This window comes from Pleurodeles waltl, chromosome 2_1 (assembly GCF_031143425.1).
Source record: "Pleurodeles waltl isolate 20211129_DDA chromosome 2_1, aPleWal1.hap1.20221129, whole genome shotgun sequence".
Taxonomy (NCBI): Eukaryota; Metazoa; Chordata; class Amphibia; order Caudata; family Salamandridae; genus Pleurodeles; species Pleurodeles waltl.
The window spans coordinates 703,764,583-703,791,235 of NC_090438.1; the positions used below are offsets into that span (position 1 = coordinate 703,764,583).

The following is a 26,653-nucleotide window of genomic DNA, read 5'->3' on the forward strand; positions in this document are numbered from 1 at the left end:
TTTTTTGTGGCATAGGGGGGGCCTGATTTGGGCCCCCCTACATGCCACTATGCCCAATGACCATGCCCAGGGGACATAAGTCCCCTGGGCATGGCCATTGGGCAAGGGGGCATGACTCCTGTCTTTGTTAAGACAGGAGTCATTTGAATGGGGGTTGGGCGTAAAAAAAAATGGCGCAAATCTGGTTGAGGCCAAAATTTTGCCTCAGACCTGACATGCCCCATTTTTTGACGCCCAAGCTCCATTTTCCCCTACGCCGGCGCTGCCTGGTGTGAGTCATTTATTTTGACGCACACCAGTCCGCAGCGCCGGCTAACGTCATTCAATAAATAAGGCGCCCGCATGGCGCTTTGGAATGGCGTTAGCCGGCGGTAAAAATTTTGACGCACAACTGCTTTGGCACAGTTGTGCGTCAAAAAGTATAAATATGGGCCATGATGTTTTACTGGCCAAACAAGATTGGCCACCAGAATTTGTCCGTACCTGCCCATATGGGGAAATGTTATTAAACGTTCTTTCTCGCCCCTTGTTCCAGAGGAACTCACAGAATCCTACACCATTGATTGGGAATTGGCCCAGGCACCCGCGCTATATCGCAACCAGGTAGGATGGGACAAAGATTCCCCCTACCATGAATTTCCTATTAAAAATCAACCTCAACCACAACCTCAATTACCAATAAAACATGATGCTAAGGCACCTATGACAGAAATACTTACACAACTTGATTACCAGGGCGTGATTGAACCCTGTGTCTCCCCAATGAATAATCCTTTATTCCCAGTAGCTAAACCAGACCATTCATACAGAATAGTCTTAAACTACAGACACCTAAACAGTCATACATGCACATATGCTATGCAAGAATCACATAGCACAGCACTGATGAACAATATAGTGCATAAAAAATCCAAAACAACACTGGACATTTCCAATGGTTTCGTCTGCCACAATATAGCGCCTGAGAGTAGAGACTTAACAAGTTTCAGTGCACTAGGCTCACAGAAACAATTCTGTTGTTTACCTCAGGGGTACAAGAACAGTGCAGGACTGGTCGCAGCTCGTGTGACTGCAATTTTACACCACATTGATCCTGAAGCATTGTCCTATGCAGATGATATCTATCTTACGGATGATGAATTACCACAACATTTAAGACTGGTAGCCCGCATTGTTGTGGGATTTGCAGAATTTGGTTGCAAATTGAATAAAAAAATTAAAAAAAACTACCCTTCCTCAGCGTCCTGTTTCTGGGATATGAGCTATTGAGTGAAGGAAAGAGCCTAGCGCCACAATTCTTAGAAAAATGCGCACAGTTACAACCTCCAAATACAATAAAAAAACTCCATTCTCTATTGGGTTTCCTAAATTTTGGCAGAACATACATTCCAGATTATGCTTCACGCATAGAACATTTATATGACTTAATACATCCTGATTTTTTAAGTACATTTTGGACAATCGAACACACACGCATTCTCAGAGACCTGCAGACAGACATGCTAGCAGCACAACATCTACACACAAGGGACAATAAAAAACACTTGGTCATTAGAGTAATTGCTGGTGCCATCGGTTTCGCCTATGTGACATTCAATGAGGGTGAGTCAGTCCCGATTGCAAACAAATCACACTAGTACTCAGCAGCAGAACAACGCTTTGCTCCCACTGAGAAAATTCTCACTGCTGTGCAGATGGCTGTCATTAAAAAAAGACCTCTAGCCAAGGGCAAACGCATTATTGTCGTTTCTCCAATACCAACAGTAGAGGCTGTCACAAAAGCCAGCGTCCCAAACGCAAAAGCATTACATCCACGTTGGATACAATTAGCCACGTCTTTGACAGCCACTGATGTTGACTACATTTTTTACCCAAAGTTACAAACTTAGGAATTTTTGCAGTACGAACTAGAATACCCAGTTCCAGCAAACACATTGCCTATTGAACAATACCATAGAGTCATGTACACCAATGGCTCTGCACAACCTGCAATTGGCACAAAGTATCAATACTCCGCTGCTTGCGCAGTCGTGAGTGGTTATATGGAGGACAATACATTTTGTCCCCTACATACATTTATGCAAACCCTAGGGGATTGCACAGCACAATTGGCAGAGCTAAAAGCTCTTGTGATGGCGCTGGAACATACGGATCCTGCACAGCCAACGCTGATTGTTTGTGATTCGTACTATTGTGTCCAGTCCTTCAATAAATATCTGCATTACTCGTGCCAGAATGGGTTCAGAGATTCTAAAGGCAACACCATTAAACACAGACTTCTGTGGGGGAAAGTAGCGGATTTGAATGAAACACTACCAAATGTCCATGTTGTACATATACTTGGACACCAGCTTGTTGGAATACACGTGGCTGGAAACAAACTGTCTGATGAAGCCACAAAGCCAGCAGTAGCTACGGCTGCTGTCGCTGCAGTAACACGTTTAAGTATGAAACCAGATGCAGACATATGGGCTGCGGTGAAAGCTACGGTGGATGGTACGCCCTATCCCAAAACATTTCCTGCTAAATATTCCTACCGAATGGAAGGCTGCCTAAATGCTGAGGTTAAGATACCAGGTGTAGGGGTGCGAGATATTCCCAACAAAGACATAAGATCAGAGTTGATTAAAGCAGCACATGAAGGGGTGGCATCTGCCCATGCTGGTGTGGCAGCTACGATATCTATCTTACAAGCCCGCTATTGGTGGGCAGGCCTCTACAAGGATACCAAGAAGTATGTCCTTTGTTGTGACATCTGACAACAAATTAAAGTTTCCACCGCTAAACGCCCACCGCAGACACCCCTCCTAATTTCCAACAAACCTTTTCAATGTGTGTACTTGGACCACTGCGGTCCCCTAACACCAGATAGTGCATACAAATACATCCTAGACACTGTTGACTCCTGCTCCAGATTTCTATGGGTGTGGCCACAACACTTGGCTGACGCTCTGACTATTATTAAAGATTTTTGAGTCTTTATTGGTACATATGCAGTAGCGGCTTTACATTCGGACCAGGGCCCTGCTTTTGCCTCAAGGGCTTTCAGGGACGCTATGGCTTCATTGGGGTTCCAACTCCAGTACTCGTCTCCATTTCATGCGAGGGGAATAGTGTTGTGGAGCGATTAAACTGTGATTTACATCAATCCTTGACAGCCAGAGTCTTAGGTACGGGTTGTAGTTGGCTTAATCACCTGTATGGAATCCAGAGAGCACTTAATAATCTGCCTAGAAGGTCCCTGGGGGCTCGTACTTCACATGAGTGCCTGTTTGGAACTAGAATGTACATTCCAGATCTTGATGGTCCTGGCGTGGAGGCGGCAGAAACACCTTTTGACATAAATGAACATGTCACTGTCTTACAGGAATTACAACAATTCAGTGACAACAACTTTTCTGCCAGTGCTGCCTCCACGAGAATTAAGAATGTACCTGTAACATCTACAGGCTGGATTCCAAGAGTAGGGATCTAGTACGTAAAAAGGTTGCAGTGAAAAAGGAATTTGGTCCTTCTTATCGTGCACCAGTCCCAGTCTTGGGAATACACGGTACCAGAACTGTCATTCTACCACCGTTGACAGGTGCCGAAGAAAATCGATTTACCTCTATTGACAATTTCAAACTAAACCATGTGGCCGATCCTGCACAGCCGACCAAAAAGAACAGCCAGTAGTTCCCAAATCCCTCTCACTACTGGTCAAGAGATTCCGCTACAAGTTGTAAGCCGCAACACAGAGACCTCTCCAAGCTTGGGGAGGGTGGAAAATGATCTTGCATTGGTTCCATGAATAACAAATAATACAGAACTAATTCATCGATTTGATACCACTTCTCTATTTACTTGGTGCCACCACGGGAAACACCAACTCCACCAATTAACACGGCTCCAGTTTTTGCACGAACTGCTTCTGGATATTTTGCCAACATCCATGATGACATCTCAGACTCATTCACCTCTTCGACTCCAGAACTGTCAAAAACACTTAAGCTGATAAACTGGCTTAAAGTAGCTTATTTTGTTCTTCCATGGACCTATCTGTGGCTTTTTTTGACTGTACTAGCTTTCCTGCTTTGGATTGGGTTTGTCATCACTTTCTTTTTGTTAATACATGGTCATTTTCTTCCTGAAAAATCAACAGTTGAACTGGTGGATGAAGTCTTAAAACCACATTACTCTTAGCACAAGGTACGCAGAGACTTGTCCTTTGTGAACATTTCCTTTATTCCAATTCCTGATGGGATCGTTTGGGATAAAGTAATATTTGATATATACGGCCCTACGGAAGTCATTCAAATACCATATGTGTTCAAACTTTCAATGAATTAAATAATAGTACCAGGCATTGTTTCTGATGATTGGGATGTAAAAACTGTTTATTCTATGATGACTGAATTACAGTATTATACTGTATTTGAAAATGAAGATGTTTATCAATCTAAAGAGAATTATGGTGATATGTTTTGCTATAATTATTATGGGCACCATTTCATCCACAGAGCAAGCATGCCCAAAGACTGTTTTCAATTATACACAATGGGAACATTGTACGACTCCCCCACAAGGGAGTTCTAAAACATATGCTGAAAAGTTTACATATTTTCCTGGGAATGATGTTAAAAATGCTGAGTCGTATTATTTCAAATTGCCACTTACAGAAAACATACATATATTGTTGACAAATACAACATTTAAATATTCGGATTCTCTTGTTTCCAGGTTGACTGTAGGAGGCTATGAATATTGGCTGAAGTCGATTGACTTAGAAAGTGTGTGGGGAATGAAACATTGGCAAATAAGGGGGAAGGAAGATTTATTTAAAGCATGTCGGATACCTATACAAATGATATTTTTAAATGAAACAGTGCAACAAACGAGTGGATTAGGCTTTGCAAAGATTAAGGAATTGAACACACCCAGTACACCTGCCATTGAAACATTTTATAAATGGCAAACATATATAAGTGCAACTGAAGATCAGCTCGATGAATGGGTCCAGAATGGTACATTTAATGTTTCATTGACACGTTCTGGCGTGTGGTTATTGTGGCCAATAGATAGCAATGGGTGTCACAGACGTTTCATTAACTCCTCAGGGGTTTTAGAACAAGTAGGCTAGACCCTCGCTATATTTCGTCCAAGCATGCGGGTATAGTAACAACATACAGTGTAGGGAAATGATGCCAGCAATGGTTAAAGACTTCCTCACTAGATGCAGTTAGAGAACACCTCAATCTCCTGTCTAATAACACCGACTTACAGGACTTCCTGTTAGGCCCCAGAAAACAACGTAAAAAACGCTTACTATATGAAGTGTATAATGAAATTTTGAAGCTTTCACAACAAGAATCTGCTGCCCGGTTAAGGCAAATAGACCAGGAAAATTTGGAGAAGGTATTAGCTGCTGTAGATAATGGGATTAATACCCTGTCCGACTGGATATACACTTTAAACAACATTGTTTCTTCTGCAATAGGCATTATACAAACTGAATGTCTTTGTTACATCATGGACAGAGTCAACTAAGGTCCATTATGCAGTTGGGTTGGACACTTCAAACATTGAAAGCGGGTCGCATTCCCTGGCAACATGTCAGTGCGAGGGAAATATTTTCTTCTTTTAATTTAACGCGACAACAACAACTTATGGCTAAGAAAGAAGCGATTTATGTCATGTTAAACATCGAGAAATTAGAAAAATTGCCTTCTACTGTGGCTGAGATACCATCAGCTGAATGGTTAATACACAGGGTCATTAATCTGCCTATTTCCACATTACAATTCTCCTCCTGTTTAAAACACATTCCGGTAGGCAGATTTGAAAGGCTGGGAGATAGTTACATCCATGAGGTGTGGGAGCTTCCCTTCTCGTACAAATGTCTCAGTGGCATGAAAGAGGTCTTTCTTAGTGGAAGTGAATGCGAGAATTGAGGCAGCCATTCAATGGTTTGTAAACAGCTGTCCTTGCATGGGGCTTGCAACGCGTCTGCAGCAAACTTGGCTTGTTATCTGAAGGGAGTTCCAGTCCCCTTGATTAGACCTATGTTCCAGGTGCTTTCAAATGGCAGCTATGTCCTCCTCAATGGTGAAGACTGTTGTGGGATGCAAGCCGGAATAGTTTATGTTGTTTCAGTCTCTAAGATCATTACATGCTACGGGAACGTACTTTTTCCTCCCACGAGTAAAAGAGGTAGTGGACGTTTGGCCTCATATTGCTACTTCTAATGTGAATTTCGACAACTTGAGCAGACTCAAGGCTTTATTGTTTCATAAACATGTGGCTCTTACTTCTGCAGGCGAGATCTACGTACTTCAGGTGGCAAGGTCGTCAGCAGAGATGCAGTCTCCTTTAAGTACAAACTTTCCGAGACACTTTGGTGAACTTGTGGGACGAATATTTAATGCATCCAGTACTACTGGAATCGCAAACGTCTTTAAGGCTGTTGGTTCTAGCTTCATTCGCACCTTCTCCTCCATATTCGGTTTAATACCATCAGCCATTGACTAAATTTTCTCTAGTATTTCTGAGGGATTTTCAATAACTTTGGCTATGATAGTTGGCGTTTTGCTGTTGCTATTTTTTATGCCCAATGGCTGCCTGCAGCAACAAGAAGAAATGAAAGCTCTCCCATCAGCGCAGCTGTGCCGTGAGCGCATGATGCAGTATTTTGGAGCAACACTCCTGGAGCAATTGGAGTGTGACTGGTCTCCGTCATTCATACTGGTTTTACATTGTGTGCAGCCGCGTTTCGGTGCCTCTGGTGCGCTTTTGAACATGCACTAGAAGTTCGTCTTTCTATGCAGCACTTGCTTTCATTGGACGCTGATCTGTCGATGTTCTAGCTGAGGGCTCATTACCAGACATGCGCATTGAGGGTGAGTTTGCTATGGGAAGCTACTTATGAGTTGCCCTTCCAGGGGATGTGGCTCTTACCTCATCAATGGGCACACCACGGAATGTCGCATTGGCTGAGGCTTAAGCTATGGAACACGAATGCTCCTTGGTCCTTCTTGGAGATGCCTTTCCAACTTTAACACCTGCTGAAGTGGAAGATTTTCTGTCCTCTATTGTCCCAGAGTCGATTGGGAATTCTAAAAATAATTTTGACTCTTGAAATTCGGTCTTTTTATGCCACAAGTTAACAGTTTTAAAATTGTCCTTTTATGATGCTCATGTGTCCTTTTAGCTTGTCGTTACTAACATTTTTACATATATCTTAAAGTGAGTTTTAGTAGCTTTCATGTATATTTAGGCTTTTGAACCACCTTCAACCGGCAAGGGGAGGGTGTTGTGTAGCCATTTTAGTAGTAAGCTTCATGCACGTTATTTTAGCATACTAGTTCTGCTGCTGTGCGCTTTCACCTAGATATGTTTTATTCAGCTCTACTTTATTATTTTTATAGTAGTGACTTTCAAGGTCTTGTTTTATTTTCTTCTATCTGACTGTTTTTGCCTAAACCAGCACTCTGTTCTCAAACAAGACATTCATGCTCACTCTGTGCTTCTTCCAAGGCTATAGGAGGATATGTTGCAGGTGAACGTGGTGTGAGTGTAGTCTCTGATATTCACAGAAGATAGACATCCTTACATAGGAACAGATTCTTAGAACATCTGCTATTTTATTATAAAAAAACTTCCACGACTGTATGCTGATTGCCGAAGGCTTCACTACAGATGCTAATGCAGAATTCAGGCCTTTGCTCAGGTATGGGGGATGATGTCTTCCCAGGGGAACCTGAAGGGCAGATTTAGAGCTTAGCACGCTGTGCTCTATTGTAGCTTAGGTAGGAATTAGTGTATTGACTATAGTGACAACATGGTAGCGTTATTTTTATGCTTTACTCTCTTTGTCACAATTTTAATCTTGTTATGTTGTGTCGTCTTGGTTATTGCAGCTCATGCTTTGCTGAACAAGATGCAGTTGCTTCATTAAAACCTTATTGAAACATATACTGCCTCTATTTGTCATTATGTATATTAGAGATACGGTTCTAACCTAAGTGACCACTGCTTCCCTGAGAAACCATTTATGTCATGCGCTCGGCTGCCCAACCATCCCTGCCCTTGGGTAGAGATGAGGCACTGCTAGTTAGCTGGAGCAAAACCCAGATTGGAGCGACAGGTGTCCCCTGCAGTGGGTCAGGCTCAGTCTCCCACACTGTGGGCAATCCTGCAGCTCAAAATCCAGTAGTCTCATTAGAATAATGAGAGCCTACTCGACAATGGTACCTTGCTTGCACTCTTCCGTTCAACTCTACATGCATTCCCCATCGGCTTTTATCCTGTCCAGAGATACCGCGCACAGGGTTGGCAGCTAGCCATTTGTTTTTTACCAGCAATACCAGTATTTTCATGTCTCAGCCAGGACAAATATTAGAAAAAACACCTAAAATCAGCATTTTTCCCCTTACCAATACGTATTAAACATCAGAAGAAAGCATTTTGAAGTGTCTTCTAGAGTTTCCATAATGATACATGAATGACTCTTAAAGTAATGCAGAGGGAAAGGCCCTGTTAAAATGATTACACTTTCATATAAAGTTATATTTAGCATCATATCAGGGCCTTTGCTGAATCTTAAAATGTGAACAAACGGCCAATTTTCTTCTTTGGGAAGGTGGCAACCCCAGAACACATGCATTCTAAAAGATTATAATCGAAATTGCTTTTCTTTCAATACAGGCTAAAATAACACTGAATGCTCATGCATGCATTTTCACACTTATCACTGCACACCCAGGTGTGAAAGTATGTGTCCTAGACACACAGGGGACTATTTTGAAAAGTAGTTTGGAGTATGTATATTCTTACATTCTTTGTTAATTGGCCCCAAACCATGTGACTCTAGAAATAACATTGAGATATTCCGGGACTACAGATATATAATTGGAAAAGACTATACCTACTTTGCATTTGATCTAATTAGGAGTGGAGTGGCATAGGTTGATTCACAAAGACATGTAAGAGTCTGTAAGAGTATGCAAATGAATACTCCTGTAGTACTACTTCCCGCTTTCATAAATGCTTTTCTGAATCGACCACAAAGAGTCTGATTAACTATTTATTTTTCCCAAGGAATCGAAACAGCGTTGTCATCTAATTATGAATAATTCAGGATTAAGTAGTAAACCACACCTGCTCACAAAACTGTATGCTAAATGTAAATTAGACCCATATTTCAATGTTTGTTCGACTTGAATATTAATTCCTGGAAGAGTTACATGAAGGTTCCTATATAAACCCTTGGTTCACAATCAGTGCCTAACTTGACATGGTGGTTGCTGTTGAGACCAACCGGCACTCATTTTTGGGGACCTGTACTTATTTTTCCATATCAGACATTGATCGAGAGCAAGAGAGAAAAAACAAAAAAAAAGTAAAGAAGGAGGAAGAGAAAGTCAACAATAAACAAGTTGCAAAGGGAGAAAGCAGGTACCTGTATGAGAGAGATGAAAGGGCAAGGAGTGTCTGGTAGTGGATTAAAGAACAACCACGAGCCACAAGAAACTCTGGCTGCACTTTTAATAAATGTATAGCTAAAGGAAGGGAGCGGAAGCACTTTAATTTACAGTGATTCTCATACCTTGTGCATTCTGAAGTTAATAAAATAAGCATGCAGAACTCAGCTCATGTGGCTCCAAATCAAGAATTTGTAACTCAAGGTTACTTTCCAATGGTGTAAGGCAGTGGTTCCTAACCTTTTGACTTCTGTGGACCTCCATTCAATGATTACTGGAACCCGGGGACCCCACTGAATACTTTTTGCAGTCCGGGGACCCCCCATTAACTCATTACTGAAAGCTGGGGACCTAATCTGTTAATATTGTTTAATTTTCTAAGCAGTCACAGACCCCCTGAAGAGGCTTCGCGGACCACAGGTTGGGAACCACTGGTGTAAGGAAACTTGAGGGGCCCCCTGCAAATTACATGTCGGGGCCATTGACCCAGTCAGGAGTTCTCAGGCCAGATGCCTGCCGCCAGTGCACAATGCCGGCTCTGCTGAGGGGGGTCCCTGGAGCTCAGGGGTCCCCACACCGCAGGGCCTGCAGGGGCTAATGATACACCACTGATACATCCCGTTAGAGATAACATTTCCAGAATATAACATCACATTTGGCTCCTGGCCACTCATACAGCATTTTCCACTCTTTCTTTGTATGTCACTAATAATAATGTTCTGATTACTTACTAGTAATCTTCATTACTCTGATTCTTCCTTTCACTCCCCAAAATTTACTCCATGAGTCTCTGTGACCATTCACCATTCTCTTTCCACCACTTTCCAAGCTGTTTCTTTTGTTTCTATTACTGAGGTAGAGGAATCTATCCATAATTCACTTCTCCTCTCTCAACAAGTCCTTTTCTTTTTTGTGCCATTTTATTTCCCTACAAGGGTTGATCAAGCTTTGACTAGAGAAACATCCATTGTTTCCTAGGATTCTGAGGCCCCTTTACTCTAGGATTTACAGGGTAACTGTTTTTCTTTTTTGCACCCTTTCTAGACTTTGTAGTTTGCTGTTTAAGGACCCACATACTTGTTTTATTGCACACTGATTCATGGAGTAGGTATTGGGACAAGGAAAGAAATGAGGAGGTAATTTGTATTCAGCTTTTTCTCTTTGTCTCTTATAATCCCGTAATGTACTTGGCTGAAATTTGATGCATTCAGTCTCATTGCGTTTCACCCGAAGTCTTGCTGCAGTTCATTTTTAAGACGGTTTAAGATCATTTTTTTCCTAAGGAAACATGTTTAAAAGCAATCCCATGTGGGATGATGGATGTCCTTTCTATGACAAACGCCAAAGCATCGACGCACCACCACACATCGGACAGAGGCAGGCCTTGACGCTCGACGAATATTCTCCAGTGCACGCGTGACTCAATGCAACATTCCTTCATGCACACAGTGTTCTTTCAATGCAAGGCAAAGAAACAGTGCAAGGCTGAGCAGCAAACCACTGCCTAGAAAGACCAGAAAAAGGATTGCGTGACAGCTGGTGAGTGGCTACGGCAGAAACAATTAGGGCCTAATTCACAAAGGTAAATTTACACTTTTATGCAAGTTTACTACTTTTTGGTACTCAGAAACTGCATGGGGAATTTTACAACTCTGCGCTCCCTATACCGATGTGTACGAAGTTCTCAGCCCTCAATTAACTCAGTCACAGAACGCGGTACACATATCCATTGGCAGTGCGAAGTCATGAAAATCCTTTCGTATTTACCGAAACCCAAAAAGTAGTGAATTTACACAAAGTATTGTGAACCAGCCCCTCCGCCCTCGTGTCAGTGAGACGGTATATGTCGATCCCTGCACAAACAACTGTCTGTACAGTAGAAGGATTTGTAAATTATGTGGACTGTAATTACGAGAGGGGTAAAGTCGATATAACTGGATACATTTTAGCAGGTCAAACCTTCTAGAATTTTACAGGGGAAAAATGCCCAGTAATTTTGGTGGCATCCGAATTTTAGTAAGCGCACCAAAATCTGCATGTTATCCCCCATTTTTTAGGACAAGACTTCTAATAGACATTAATTATGACACCTGTAATATAGAATCTCAAGGTGATTAATATTATTGTGTACATTATTCATTATCAACCCCCCTGGGGAACTTCTAGTGAGGGCCGTAGACTCATGCTATTTGTGGAGGACACAAAAAGCTACGTAGAAAGGTCCTGTGAATTCAAATTGACCCCATGCATTTCTTATTTTTTATATACCGTGTAACTATGTGTGAACTGTCGTACAATTGTTCCTATTTGAAAAATAATGTCATTGTGCAGTTCAAATATATCAAAATAAGCAAAACTCCATTCCATGTACACACACTTGTATCATCATCCAGCCAGGCCCAGCTTTACGTAAATATCAATACATATATATTTGAGTAAGCCGTTTAATTGTGATTCAATAAAATAATTAAAATCCAGTACGGATATCTGACTACTGAATTGTTCCCTAAATACTAAGTGCTGAGTTTTTAGAGTTTTCCTAAATCTCATACGGTCAGATTTATTCTTCACTTTCACTCTACGCTACTCCAGTAAGAGTCACTGTACAACATGCCTCTCTATGAAGCACCACTTAACTCTACTCTTTTACATCCCAGTCCATTCAATGCTACCCCACTTTACTGTATGAGATGCCACTCCACTCTATGTTATGACACTCCACTCTACAACACTCCAATCCACTCGAAGACACACCATACTACTCCACTCTATTATACTTTACACCACCCTATGCTAAGCCACTCCACTGTACTCCACTCAACTCTAAAACACTTTGGTCCATACCATTCCACTCAACACCACTCCACTCTATGCCACACCACTCTATGCCACCCCACCTAATGCCACTGTCCTCTACACCACTAGACTCTATACAATTCCACTGTTTGCTACTCCACTCTATGCCACTCCACTCTATGCCACTCCATTCTACACCACTGCACTCTACACTGTTCCACTCTACATCACTCAGCTGTGCACTGCTCTATGCCACTCCACCCTACACTATTCCATTCCACATTATTCTACTCTACACCAGTCGACTCTACTCCTCTGTGTGACACTACCCACTACAGTCTTCTGCACTGTACACTATGACACTAAAACTAACGATACTACACCCCACAACACTTTATGATATGAAACAGTTCCAATAAAATACCTTAAATTTATAATTTACCCACCACCTTCAAATCACTATTATTTACAGTCTTGGTGGGTGCCACAATGCCCACCTAGGGCACCAACAAAGTCTCCGATGATGGGGGCTCCGAAGTCAGGCCCAAGGCCCTGGCAGGCCCTGTCAGTTCCAGGGCCAGCACCATATTGAGTGCTGGCAGGAGCTGCCTCCATACATTGCTCCCACCCTCCCACCCAGGTAGGAGCAGCTCTTTTAACTGCTCCCATCTGGGCAGGATAAACATTCCGGCCCTGCCTGGGAGAGTGCAGGCACGGTATGCCTGCACTCTCCTGGGTAGGGAGCTACTGTGTCCTGAGGGATGGTGTCCAAGAGATACTGCAACCTTTCAGGCCCCTGTGCCTTCATGCTTCCTTCTCCTTATTTAAATTGCCAGACCCAGGGTCTGGCGTCCCCAGGGCCTGTTCAAGGCTCAAGGAGCCACCCAACCCCTCCACTTATTAATACTATAACAGCCCTATGGGGTGGGGTGGCTTGGGCCTGTAAGTGGCACAGGGAGGGGGCGGTGCATCATCCATCCCACTATATGAATATCGACCCTTGGGGGTGGGGTCCCTGGGCCTCATGAAGGGCCTGAGAAGGGATCTCACACCCCCCCAATATTTTATGATGTGCCATTCCCACCCCAGCCCTTGCCACCATGCTCTTAATGCTGTAATGATTGTAATCAGCTCCACTGACACATTATTGTTCAAAGATGTACAAAAAGTTCCTCACTGTCCAAATAACAATGAGGAACATTTTGTACATATTTGGACATTAATACATCAGTGCCACTGACTACAACCAGCCTCACATTGAAACCCATAATGAATCATAATGAGTCGGTAATTGTGATACCAGAAATATTGACTTGATTTTGTGTGTTATTCATTATTAATCAGTTTTACTAATTAATATATTTGATCTCAACATTGTTAGCGGATGACCCAGTCAAATGGTTATATATGTTACCCACAACTTCCTCAAAAATTCCCTTATTATTGGTTGATATCTAATGATTTAAAGACTTATTGGTACTAGACCGTAATTGGGTCTTACAATAACACTTAGTATATCATCTAATTGGTGGAGAATCCAAGCATACAGAATGTACTGTGCAGTAATCTGACAAATCCAATCACAAATAATGCAGTTGTCTGATATATTAGATATGCATCAAGGTTTCTTAGGCCTGGATAGATTGTCACTAGCATCTAAAACATCATCTGACTGGTGTGATACCTTATCAGATAAAATCAAATGGGTACTTGACCATAATTTGAGATTTGTTTTGGCTTATATGATACATGTGACATTAATAATTTTAATCACAATCATGGGTTATGTCATCTGAAATTAACACATATTCAGCTGTCTAACACAATTGCACTTTCTTGCTTAATTGCCAACTTTCAAACCAGGGAGCTTTATACATTACTGAAATGATGAATTGATTTCATGCAATGTTTGTTGTTTTCATTTTTTCTATATCTATTTTTAATGTATATAAGAGGTTTTGTATATTTTCATATTGCCTACAATATCCAGAATGTCCCCTGGTAGACAGGACAGATAGACGTATAAGTAACAATATAGTAGAAGGACTCATAAATCGTGACCACAAGGGTCGAAACACATTGGTGGAATTGTTTTCCTTTTCTAATCAATTTAATTGATCAGTTCACAGAGTGACACTTTTCTTTGGTGACACATTGAATTGGGGACGGAGACCTACCCCCTTGCATGCACCAGCTGTTGTGCGTACCACATTGGAGGAATATATATATATATATATATATAGAGAGAGAGAGAGAGAGAGAGAGAGAGAGCGAGAGAGAGAGATAGGATAGATAAATATATTTCAGCGACCCATGGAACACACAAAGACACAAGCACTTATGCAAAAATAGTGTGATGTGATTTCTTAAGGCAGCAGCATCAATAGCCCAACGTGTTTCAGGGAATGATCCCCTTGATCACAATAGAATACACATAAAAATTCACAGCATATGTAATGTTATATTAAGTGTATTTGTAAAGAACACTATCCCCTCAGAGGGTATCCTGACGCTGAGCAGGTGTGAGACTACACTTACCTGGGGCAGACAGGAAGGACTCATCAAAGACAAGTTTGTATGAGGTCTCTCATGTGTAATCACATGTTGTTCCATGCTTTAGGAGCGATGTGTGAAAAAGCCTGACCGCCACATCCGGTTCTGCATAGAAGAGGGATGTGTGCATGAAGGAGTCTGGCTAAGTGAAGGCGTCTGGAAGGTTTGTGAAAGGAGATATGGCTATTAAGGTAGGCTGGGCTATTGTTGTGTAGTGCCTTAAAGGTGCAAGTGAGGAGTTTGAACTGGGTGTGTTTTCTATAGGGTGTCCTTGGAGCTCTTTGAGGTAGGGTGTGATGTGGGTGCAGTATGGGATTTTGAGAGTGATTCTCAAATTCACATGTATTATTAAAATATCAGTTAACCAGATCATAAATTTACATACCTTTCCACCCAATTCCCCTAAAAGCCCAACACCCCATACTTATTTATAAATTATAAATTAAATATAAAAAATACAGTGCAAAATTACAAATAACTATTATGTATTACGTTAGTTAAAAAGTATTTGTAATACAACTATATGAAAGCAAACAATATCTCATACAACAGTCTTTTAAAAACTATATTATATAAAAACAATATGTTTACAATCTGTATTCTGTTCATCAATGTTTTACTAGTGGCAATATTTATGTCACAGGATATTTTTGATTCAATATTGCTGCCAGTTACCAATGCAGGTGTGTCAGGTTGGGCAACACAGCTGAGCTCAGGGATCACAAGGCAGACAGAGGTTACTGGGCCTCAACCATGGGCGTTCAGATCGTTTACGACTGGTATGCTAGGGTCCATCCTACTATCACTCTGTAAAGTGGCTAAATACAACCCTTTCTGTACTTGACTGTCAGGATTGTGAGGACGAGCAGTCCAAGGTCTCTCAGGGAGGTTGTGCAGGGAAACAAGAGCTAAGAATTCAACAGTCAACCCAACAGGCACAATGATGTATTGTTCAGTACGGTGTATATCTCTATGCAAAATAAAATACTTTAATCCAACAATTTAGAGAACTAAATACTACACAAATCAATTGGAACATAAAACAGGGTTTTAACCTAAGCTATGTTTAGCAGTGAGGTGCTACACTCCTTTTTCTGCTATCCTCGTTCCCTTCATGAGTCAGAATCCCATTAGTACAGTCCCCCAACACACTGCAGCTTAGGCATCAATCACACACAGGTGCAGATAGACTCAAATACTTTAATTATTCAAATGTGAAAATCACTTCAATTTTTCTTACTACTCTGATAAAAGCCTCAAAGTCTCACAATTCTGAGGCAGAGTCGTTAATGTGTGCCAATCTCTTGTCTCAGGTGCAGGCTAAACCTGGCTAAACCCTGCACTTACATGCTAGGTATCATTACAGCAGTAGCAGTGTGGCAGGCAAGCTTTGTGCTACTGCCCTCATGGTGCTGACCCTACTCCTGTTGGGAATGCAAAAGCAAACTAGCCACAGAACAGTGTTCACAGGATGAAATCAGTGAGGAAAATCTGTGAAGAAACTCTGGTGTCCTTTCCAATCAATTGCAGAAAGGTGTCCAGATTCAGACATTCTAGCTTTTGAACTGAGTGATCCGTGGAGGTGGGCCTTTGGAAGTTGATGTCTTCAAGGAGATCACACATTTGTAATGGCAGCAGTCGTCTTCTGAGCTATTGGATGACTGCCAGGTGACATGATGGAACTTGATCTTTAGAAGTTTTAATGCAGCTTCCAAGTGAACTTCACAGGGAGAATTGAGGAACCCTGCATGCCACAGGTCCCTCCTGGCTTCGCTTCTGGGATAGCAAACTATCTCTGGGTGCTCCATATGCCAGAGACAGACTTAGCTTCTCTTCCTCAATAGTCTCTCTACTTATGGGGCCAGACACACTCCTTCCCACTCTCAGCAGTCAGGCTGACATATAGACACTCTAGGCAGACCGTCAGCTCCTCTAGACAATGATGCAGACTGCATCTGATGTCCTTTCACCTCTGAGATACTGGCTGTCAGGCAGACACTAGACTTAGTTGCACAGCAGCTCTCGAGTTCTCTTTGGAACACCCCTTTCTTGATTGAGAAGAACTTGGGACTGCCATCAAGTGAGGTGACTTGGACTCAATTGTATGCACATTTTCAGAGAGGGGATGTGGATCTATGGTATAAGGTACCTGTCCACTTCCAAATGTCATTTTCAGGCTGCTCCTCAGCAAATAGCCTTTGTGCGAAGTGATGGCTGTCACAGCAGGTAGCAATGGGGCTAGGTCCAAGCAGGAGTAATTAAAACATGAGCATAATATAACATGCGATCTCTGTACCTGGCTTTTATCAACCTTCCTGGAGCAGTGATCAGAAATAGATAAAAGTGTAGGCACTGTCTAAAAATATCCTCACATTGAACAACAGAAACTTCAGACCCACCCCTAACACAAACCATCTATCAAACAGCAGTACCTGGGAAGAACTAATTAACAGCCCTTTGCTTAGAAAGTCCTTATTGAATTTCTAAAGGTAGCCATTTCTCGAACCTTCCTCACTTCAATATCTGGAACTCCAGCCACAACAATGCAAGCAATAGGCTTCAACTGTCGGAAGAAACTGCCTCATCTTCCATCTTCTGTCATTGTAAACTGTGGGCAGAAAAATGGATCCTGTTGGCCCCAGCACTCAGGCTCATACAACACATAGATTTCTGCTGCTATACTCACGCAACACACTCACTGCACTTAAGTGCACTCAACATGCACAAATTATGTCAGTTCTGGGTCTCACAAAACGGTGGGACTTTACATGACACAAGTAGGTAGGATCACGTATTCTTGAAAGAAATAGGCCTAGTCACACTACTATTTGATAAAAAATGGTACTCTGCCATCATTGCTTTAATGATGCAGGTAGGAAATGGACAGTAGTTTGATTCCCACTATGAATGCACACTTTGTGCTCTACTTCAGGTAACAGAACAGGTTCGGGACTTTGAAGTACTTGGGACAGACTTACACCAGGGGGATGGGACTGTTCCTTCCTCACAGTTTCCTGGCCAAGTTATGGAGCTAGAAAGATTCCTCTTTTAAAAGCTTGCAGAGGTCTTTCATTGAATAATCCTGAAATGTGTGCAGTTTAAGATGGAGGACAGGTCCTTTTACATTCATTCAGTGCAGACTTTTACGGTGTTCATCATGTGATCCATTTTAGGAAACTGCATTGCAATACAGACAAAGTATTTTTCAGCAAACTCATCACCCCCAAGCCTGATTTTCCCCCAGAATGTATTTTTCTCTTCTCTTGAAGTGCCTCCCAGATTCTAGTATTTCTTCAGCCTTTGTCCTTTTGAGCTGTTGGGACTGGTATCTGGAGGGTTAGTTCATCTCACAAGACTCCTGAACCAGAGATTCAAGGTAAACTCAAGTGGAATAAAGAGGGAAGGAAACTGACTGAAGGCACAGCTCAGATCATGATGGACTAGAAATCTGCGATAATTTCATGGTATCCGTCGGGTTACTACCTTTAAAAGACTGGGAGGCACATATGCGTGCCATTTTTCCTGTTGCAAACAGCCCGATTTGCAGAATTGGACCATTTGCGACAGGAAAAAAACATTTTGGTATGTACAGAGCCTATTTTGCAATTCGGCAATTTATTTACCGAATCACAAAATAGGTTTGCAAGTCGCAATTAGGAAGGGGCATTTCCTTCCTAATTGCGAGTTGCAGCGCGATATGGCATTGTTTTGTGACCGTGAATGCGGTCACAAAACAATCACAGTTAGCACCAGTTTCAAACTGGGGCTAACCCATTCGCAAATGGGAAGGGGTCCCATGGGACCCCTTCTCCTTTGGGAATGGCAGCGAAAATATTTTTTCCGAGCAGGCAGTGGTCCCGTGGACCACTGCCTGCTCTGAAAAAATGAAAAGAAAAATTTTCATTTTTGTTTTTGAAATGCATCTTGTTTTCCTTAAGGAAAACGAGCTGCACTTAAAAAAAAAACTGCTTTATTTAAAAGCAGTCACAGACAAGATGGTCTGCTGTCTCCAGCAGGCCACCATCCCTATGAGGGCGGCCATTCCCAATGGTGTCACAAATTGCGACCTACCTCATGAATATTCATGAGGAAGGTCATTTGCGACCCCATTGGGAATCGCAAACAGTGTAAAGTACACTGTTGTACATCCGGTTTTGCGAGTCTCGAATTGCGAGTCGCTAAGTCTCGCAGTTTACGAGTCGCAAATCCGGATCTTTGTACATGTGGCCCTAGAATACAAACTGTAAGGTGCAGTACGCAATGACATATATCAGAAGGCAAAGCTGGAGTCAAGTCTTACCATTCCTTTGGTTAGAAGTTCTGTGAGAACCCATCTGAATAGCTGGATCAATTCCAGATATTCTCAACAATACTGAGAAAGGAACAGTTAAAAATAGACAAACCCCAAAAAGGAGAAAAGCAGGAAGGGAGAAAAAGAAGAAAAGTGCAAGGGACAATCTGATGTGAGTTAATATGAAGCTGAGACCCTATAGAAAGAAATAGTTGCCAGGCATGAAGCAGTTTAATAATCCATTGAAGGTAGAGCATGTTTTCACACATTGGTCTAATGGATGGATTCAACCATAGCCCTACATATGTCTTATCCACAAATTCATAGTCCTCCTCAGCGCCAGAGTTCCCTCATGCTGCTGACCTGCTGTTGTTGTTGCCTTTGTGTGACCTATATCTCTAAACTGGCTGGGTGAATATCTGATCTCGACATTGTATTTGTGAGTGAAATGTGGTCATTTTCGAAAAAAATAAAATGCTGACACATATGTATGTAGACGCATACATATATACATCAGCATTACTGGTATAGGAAAATGCACACATTTCACTAACAAATACAATGCCATGATTAGAATCTCGCCCGGTTAGCTAACATATAACATGTAACTGTGTAACATGGTCCAATCTTGTTCACGTGGGGTGACATCGTAAACCATCAGACCGAAGGCCAAGTGAATGACACTAGAATATTGAGATGCAATGTAGGACCACATAACAAGTTACCTGTTATTCATTTTTTTAATATCACAGTTTTTATTTTGCTGATTTTTATGTAAATATATACATTTATATATTTTATCTCCTTTAGATGTTAAATGGTGCATAACATACAACATGTTACAGGACTTGAAAAATAACCCAATAGAATTTGATGAAGAAGATTATGTAGGTGATGAATGCACAATTCATAAAAGGCATCAAAAAGACACATGATTATGAACGTTGCTAGCCCATATGAGCATGATGAAATGAAATGAAGTATTCTCCAATGTATGTGTGCCTGAAATGAGATGAGGTTCAGCAACATTTTTAAAAATGTATATTATTGCACCCCAAAAAAATTGTGGTTTATATTTTCTTTTATACGGACGGGAACAATATGCATACTTTTTTGTCATTTCAGACTATATGAAATTGTGTCATAACAGTTATCTTCTGGAGGTATTTGACAGTATTTTACTGATATCTCTTAGTATTGCCTATATAATATTTTTTTAAATTTTCTACTGATCTTGGCTCTTTAAATATGGTGCCCATGAAAGCGTTTAGCATTATTATCAACCATGGGGTGAAAGATGTAAATTTTTGCTGCTTCCACTACAGTAAGTTTCACTTCTATTATATTGCTGGTGGACTGCAAGCCTCCTTTGTGGACGTATAGGATTTGGAGGAATATGTACATATATATGTAGATAGATAGATAGATAGATAGATAGATAGATAGATAGATAGATAGATAGATAGATAGATAAATAGATTTCCACTCAACACAATAGTTACAGTACTATTATGATAACGTCTGAAACGAAAAATAGTTAAATTAGTCAGTTATGGTTAGCTTTACAATTCAAACCCCGCAGAACAGCCTTTAAAACAAGAAATCGTGTACCATAAGCAATGCTGGTGATGTCACAAATTTAGGGGCATATTTATGAGCCTCTATCACCACCCTGAGCCACATTTGCAGCATTTATTTAGAAGCAAATATTGCATTAAGGTGGCATTTCCCACACGTCATATTTATTGCACCACTTTGTAATCCCTTGCGCCACGTTATGCCTGTGCCAGGCATAATGTATGAAATAAAGGCATTCTGGCGCTGCGGGTGCATTAAAAATAGCACAAAGGAAACTATGAGATTCCTTTGTGCCATTTTTATCGGCATTTTTTAATGACTGCTTAGTGAAGGCGTTGAAAAGAGACTCCAATTGATTTCAATGGGCCTCTGGGTGCTTTGCAGGATTAGCACCATAATTTGTAACCCTAGTCCTGCAAAGCGAGAAACCAGCATCACAAACTGTGATGCTAGTCACCCTAACTACCACCATGGTGTGCCGTATTATAAATACGGCGCTACCATGGTGCCGTTAGGTGGGGCACTAAGGGGCCACTTTTCATAAATATGCCCCTTAGTTTTAAAATTGTAAATTGTACCTAAAGCTACCTATAGCCATTGACTTTTTTAAAGAATGCAGACTCCAAATCCCCGAAATGGAGGGGACAATCGGTAGACTCAGTAGCAAGACGGCGGATTACAGAAGCGGATCCAACATGGTTCATAACTGTTATAGTTTGTGGCCTCATCAATAAGGGCATGCTCTGGATACTTTTAAAATGCTTTCACAGCCCATTGTTTTTGTAACGGGACTGTAGATTATGGAGGTGACCCACATTTGCAGCGGCCTAGGTCCCTGATTTTTGTAGTCTGAAGTCTTATTACCAAGACAGCAGACATAATCACAAAGTAAAGGACTTCTGTTTGCCTAGGATCTTTGGAGGAAATCACAACCCCCATGTCACAATCCGATTTTTGTTTTCTTGTACTTGAACTTTGAAGGGACGCCTGTGGGACTTCCCACCTGGGTGTGGGTGCACATGCTCCCTATGTAGCCTTTTATATTTTTTGTCCTGAAAGTTGGGGCCATACTCTTATCCTGTAATGTCAGTCACAAGAAAAACATTTCTGTTAAGGCTAGCTAATCACACCTTTTGAGTCCGCAAACCTGATTTATAGTTAGAGTGGAATGGATAATAGAAAAAAGCTGCCTAATCCAATATAATGTTGTTGTTTTTTAATTTGGACACCTTCTTAGCAGAGATACTGATCATTTCAGGTTCCAGTTCCACATTCGAGACAAAACTACAATAGCCAACAGAGGTTAGGTGGAGTGTCAAATGACACAATCTCACCGGAAAAACACCCTTGAGAGGTATTCTGTGACAAATAGCTTCCTCACAATGATAAGAATGGAGAGTTGTATAACTCAATTACCAGCAATATAGCACGGTGAGAAAAACCCTACCCTGTAAATACCATAAACCTCAACTACTCAGATTAGGAGAAAATTTGAAACCCAACCCTCCAACAGACTACATTGGTTATGTAAAACCATAACCTCGGACAGCAGTCTGCAACATGATCCTGAAGAAAACGAAATTGGCAAATGTGGCAGCGTCACATAATTGGCATAACATATATACGGTAGTACACAACTAGTTTACCACCTAATTGTAGCAGGGATTACAAGTAAAATGCGATTAAAAAATGACGAAACTATTGTTTTGTTCATGCAATTGAAACACAAAAATGTATACAGAATTTAGCTGTACTTACCTTTCGTTGTTTTGTAAGGCTAATTGCCAATATTCATCAAATGCAGCATGTATGTTGCCATTTGTTTCATTTCTAGAAAATTGTGTAGACTCATTAGAAAACATCTCCATGATTCCTTGTAACAAGTTCGGCAAGTGCATGATGTCATCATCTCCTGAATTGTCTTAGATGAAACGAGAAAAGATAAATGAGGTTATAGAACAATAGTATTGATTCTTCTAAATATCACATTAGTCAAAATTGAAAGCTCCATTATTCAAAAGACTTAGTTTGAATGAGTTAGCTCAGGAAAAAACGTACTTATATTCACCTAAGATATAAATGGCTAGCATTATTTACTTAGGAATTTGCTACATTAAGCAAAAAAAATAAATATATTCAGTCGCAGTTGATCAGAAGGATAACACATTGTTGTACATAACTGCAGCAAATTCGCTTTTTCTGCACGGTTACCTTAGATTTTTCTACCTTGCCTGGACCCTGTTTTTGCTGATATCAGGACTGCTGCTGACAGGTATTCCGTGAGACAATATGTGCGCTCTGGCCCAAAATCGATATTGGTAAAATGGTTTCACCCATGTGGTCTACTTAAGCTCCCTGTATGGCCATGGTAGATGACACAGAATTTGCAGCAATGGCATGGAAGTTAAACATGATGTGGGCTACAGTGTGTATTTACATCTCCGACATATATGATAACAATATAGGGCTCCCAGGAGGACCATTGTGTTCTGCCTCGGCCGCAGTTTAAAGGCACTGCAATAGCACATGGCAAGGAAAAGTGTATTTTGTTTTGCAAAGTAACTCATGTTCATAAAATAACATGTTACCAATAAAGTGTGCCTTTTAGGATCATGAGGTAGGATGCCTAATACATAAAGCAGTGGCACACTGTGGGCCTGATTTACAAAGGTAACTTACACTTTTGAGTAACTTTACTACTTTTCTTTATTCACAAACTCCAAGTGTAAATTACTCCAAAAAAAAGATACATGGCCATCCACTGGTACTGCGACACCCTCCCATAGAAAACTATCAAGATAGGGACTTAAAATAAATCCTCATAAATTAATGTATTTAAAATAGTTACAAATAAAAATAAATCTTACTTAATGTGAACAAAATATCTAAAAGCTATAAATTTGTTATTTAATTGTATCATTTAAATAACCTATTTTGGACTTAAAAAATAGTGTAACAATACCTTTTATGAAAAATAATTATTTCTAATTAATTCAGTACATCACTTCTAGTAATTATTAGTGCACATTAAAACATATTTTTTCTTAAGGGCAATAATGTATTATTTAAGTTAAACTTCAGAAAAACAATTTTAGTTTAATTTTATATATTTCCATTAATTACATTTGTAATTCAAAATTCATTTAATTGTGTTGTAGCTTTTTTTATTTTCGTTTTCCGCCTTAACTGCAGAATGTCCCTACACACAAAAAAGGTGTTATGGTACAATCACTGAATAGCTCAAAGTGCTGTTGGAGCAATTTCTAAGTGACGTAATTTACTCCATAGCACATTTTATTTATGTCATAAAAACAGTTTGGAAATTTACAATGGGTGCATGTAAAACAGTGCTACCACAGCTGTTATGAAATTCTATTAACTTTGTTAAGTCTAATATGTTATTGATCGTCCTCCATTCTTCACAGAGTCCTTTGTGAAATCAGGCTAGGTGCTGGTTGCGTCAACCAACTATTCATGTTCCCCAGACAAGAGAGAAATATTGTGCCTAAAAAGCCGGCCGTGAAGACAAGGAAGTCAGAGGACTGACCAGAAAAACCTTACTTAACAGTTGGAGAAAGTGGGACTTGGCAGTATTTTCCACAATAACGGGACCAGGAAAAATACTGAGGCTCTCTCAAAGAGATTTCACCTAATGGGGGCAAGACATCCAGATTCACTCACTTAGAGCTATTTGTTGCACTAAAAACCGAGTCAGTGAGACATCGTGCCTGGCTATAGATTCAGTTTTTGTTGGAAATTGCCTTTCTGCAGGGTCATCCCCAGACTTTTTGCCTTCCTCCTTCTCTTTTTCTGACCTCATGTTTGCTGGCTTTAGGACTCTGCACACTTTCCCACTGCTAATCAGTGCTAAAGTGCATATGCTCTCTCCCTAAAACATGGTAACATTGCATCATACCCAATTGGACTATTTAATTTACTTATAAATCCCTGGTAGAGTGCATTATATACGCCCAGGGCCTGTAGATTAAATGCTACTTGTGCCACCCACTTAAGTAGCTCCTTAACCTTGTCTCAGGCATGCCATTGCAAGGCCTGTGTGTGTAGTTTCACTGGCAATTCGACTTAGCATTTCAAAGTACTTGCCAAGCCTAAAACCCCCTTTTTCTACATATAAGACACCCCTAGGGTATGCCCTAGGTAACCCATAGGGCAGGGTGCTGTGTAGGCAGAAGGCAGGAGACATGTACCTGTTTAGTTTACATATCCTGGTAGTGTAAAACTCCTAAATTCATTTTTACACTGCTGTGAGGCCTGCTCCCTTCATAGGCTGACATTGGGGCTGCCCTCATACATTGTTTGAGTGGTAGCTGCTGATCTGAAAGGAGTAGGAAGGCCATATTTAGTATGGCCAAAATTGTGATACAAAATCCTGCTGACTGGTGAAGTTGGATTTAATATTACTATTTTAGAAATGGCACTTTAAGAAAGTGAGCATTTCTCTGCACTTAAATCCTTCTCTGCCTTACAGTCCACATCTGGCTGGCTTTAGTTGACAGCTCCTTGTGCATTCACTCAGACACACCCCAAACACAGGATACTCAGCCTCACTTGCATACATCTGCATTTTGAATGGGTCTTCCTGGGCTGGGAGGGTGGAGGGCCTGCCCTCACAGAAAGGACTGCCACGCCCCCTACTGGGACCCTGGCAGACAGGGTTGAACTGAAAGGGGACCTGGAGCACTTCTAATCCACTCTTTGAAGTCTCCCCCACTTCAAAGGCACATTAGGGTATATAAACAGGGCCACTGCCCCTACCAACTCAGACACTTCCTGGAAAAGAAACTTGTAACCAGAACCTACATCCTGCCAAGAAGAACTGCCTGGTTGCCCAAAGGACTCACTTGACTGATTTCTGTGAAGGACTGCTGCCTTGCTGTTGCCCTGCTGCCTTGCTGCTCTCTGGCTGAGGTGATGAACTGCTCTCCAAGGGCTTGGATAGAACTTGCCTCCTGTTCCCTGAAGTCTCAGGACCAAAAAGACTTCGGGCCATATTTATACTTTTTGACGCAAAACTGCGCCAACGCAGTTTTGCGCCAAAAAAATTAGCGCCGGCTAACGCCATTCTGAAGCACCATGCAGGCGCCGTATTTATTGAATGACGTTAGCCGGCGTTAGCCGCCGGCGCTGTCTGATGTGCGTTAAAAAAAACGACGTACACCAGGCAGCGCCGGCGCAGGGGGAAAATGGCGTATGGGCGTCCACAAATGGTGCAAGTCAGGCTGAGGCGAAAAAATCGCCTCAACCCGATTTGCGCCATTTTTTAACGACGCCCAACCCCCATTGAAATGACTCCTGTCTTAGCAAAGACAGGAGTCATGCCCCCTTGCCCAATGGCCATGCCCAGGGGACTTCTGTCCCCTGGGCATGGTCATTGGGCATAGTGGCATGTAGGGGGGCACAAATCAGGCCCCCCTATGCCAGAAAAAAAAAAAATATATATACTTACCTGAACTTACCTTAATGTCCCTGGGGTGGGTCCCTCCATCCTTGGGTGTCCTCCTGGGGTGGCCAAGGGTGGCAGGGGGTGTCCCTGGGGGCAGGGGAGGGCACCTCTGGGCTCATTCTGAGCCCACAGGTCCCTTAACGCCTGCCCTGACCCAGGCGCTAAAATCCGGCGCTAATACGGGTTTTTTATACAACGCATATGCATCGGAGTCATTTTTTAAGACGGGAACGCCTACCTTGCATATCATTAATTCAAGGAAGGTGTTCACGCAAAAAAATGACGCTAACTCCATGAACTTTGGCGCTAGACGCGTCTAACGCCAAAGTATAAATATGGAGTTAGTTTTGCATCGAATTTGCGTCGAAAAAAACGACGCAAATTCGGCGCAAACGGAGTATAAATATGCCCCTTCATCTCTTCAAGAAGGACTCCTTGTGCGGTGAAATTCGACGCACAGCCTGACAGAAACGACGCACAGCCTGCGGCAAATTTCACCACACGCTGATCCGG

The 26,653-nt window shown here is 41.6% G+C and overlaps 1 protein-coding gene across 1 annotated transcript in view; it reads right to left on the reverse strand.

Moving 5' to 3' along the window:
• The window catches only part of ABCA13 (ATP binding cassette subfamily A member 13), a 2,435,905-nt gene that overhangs the window by 2,083,580 nt on the left and 325,672 nt on the right, over positions 1-26,653 (reverse strand). Inside the window, exon 9 of the mRNA XM_069216941.1 lies at positions 22,435-22,597. Coding sequence (XP_069073042.1) covers positions 22,435-22,597 — 163 coding nt within the window. The remainder of the gene's footprint in view (positions 1-22,434; positions 22,598-26,653) is intronic.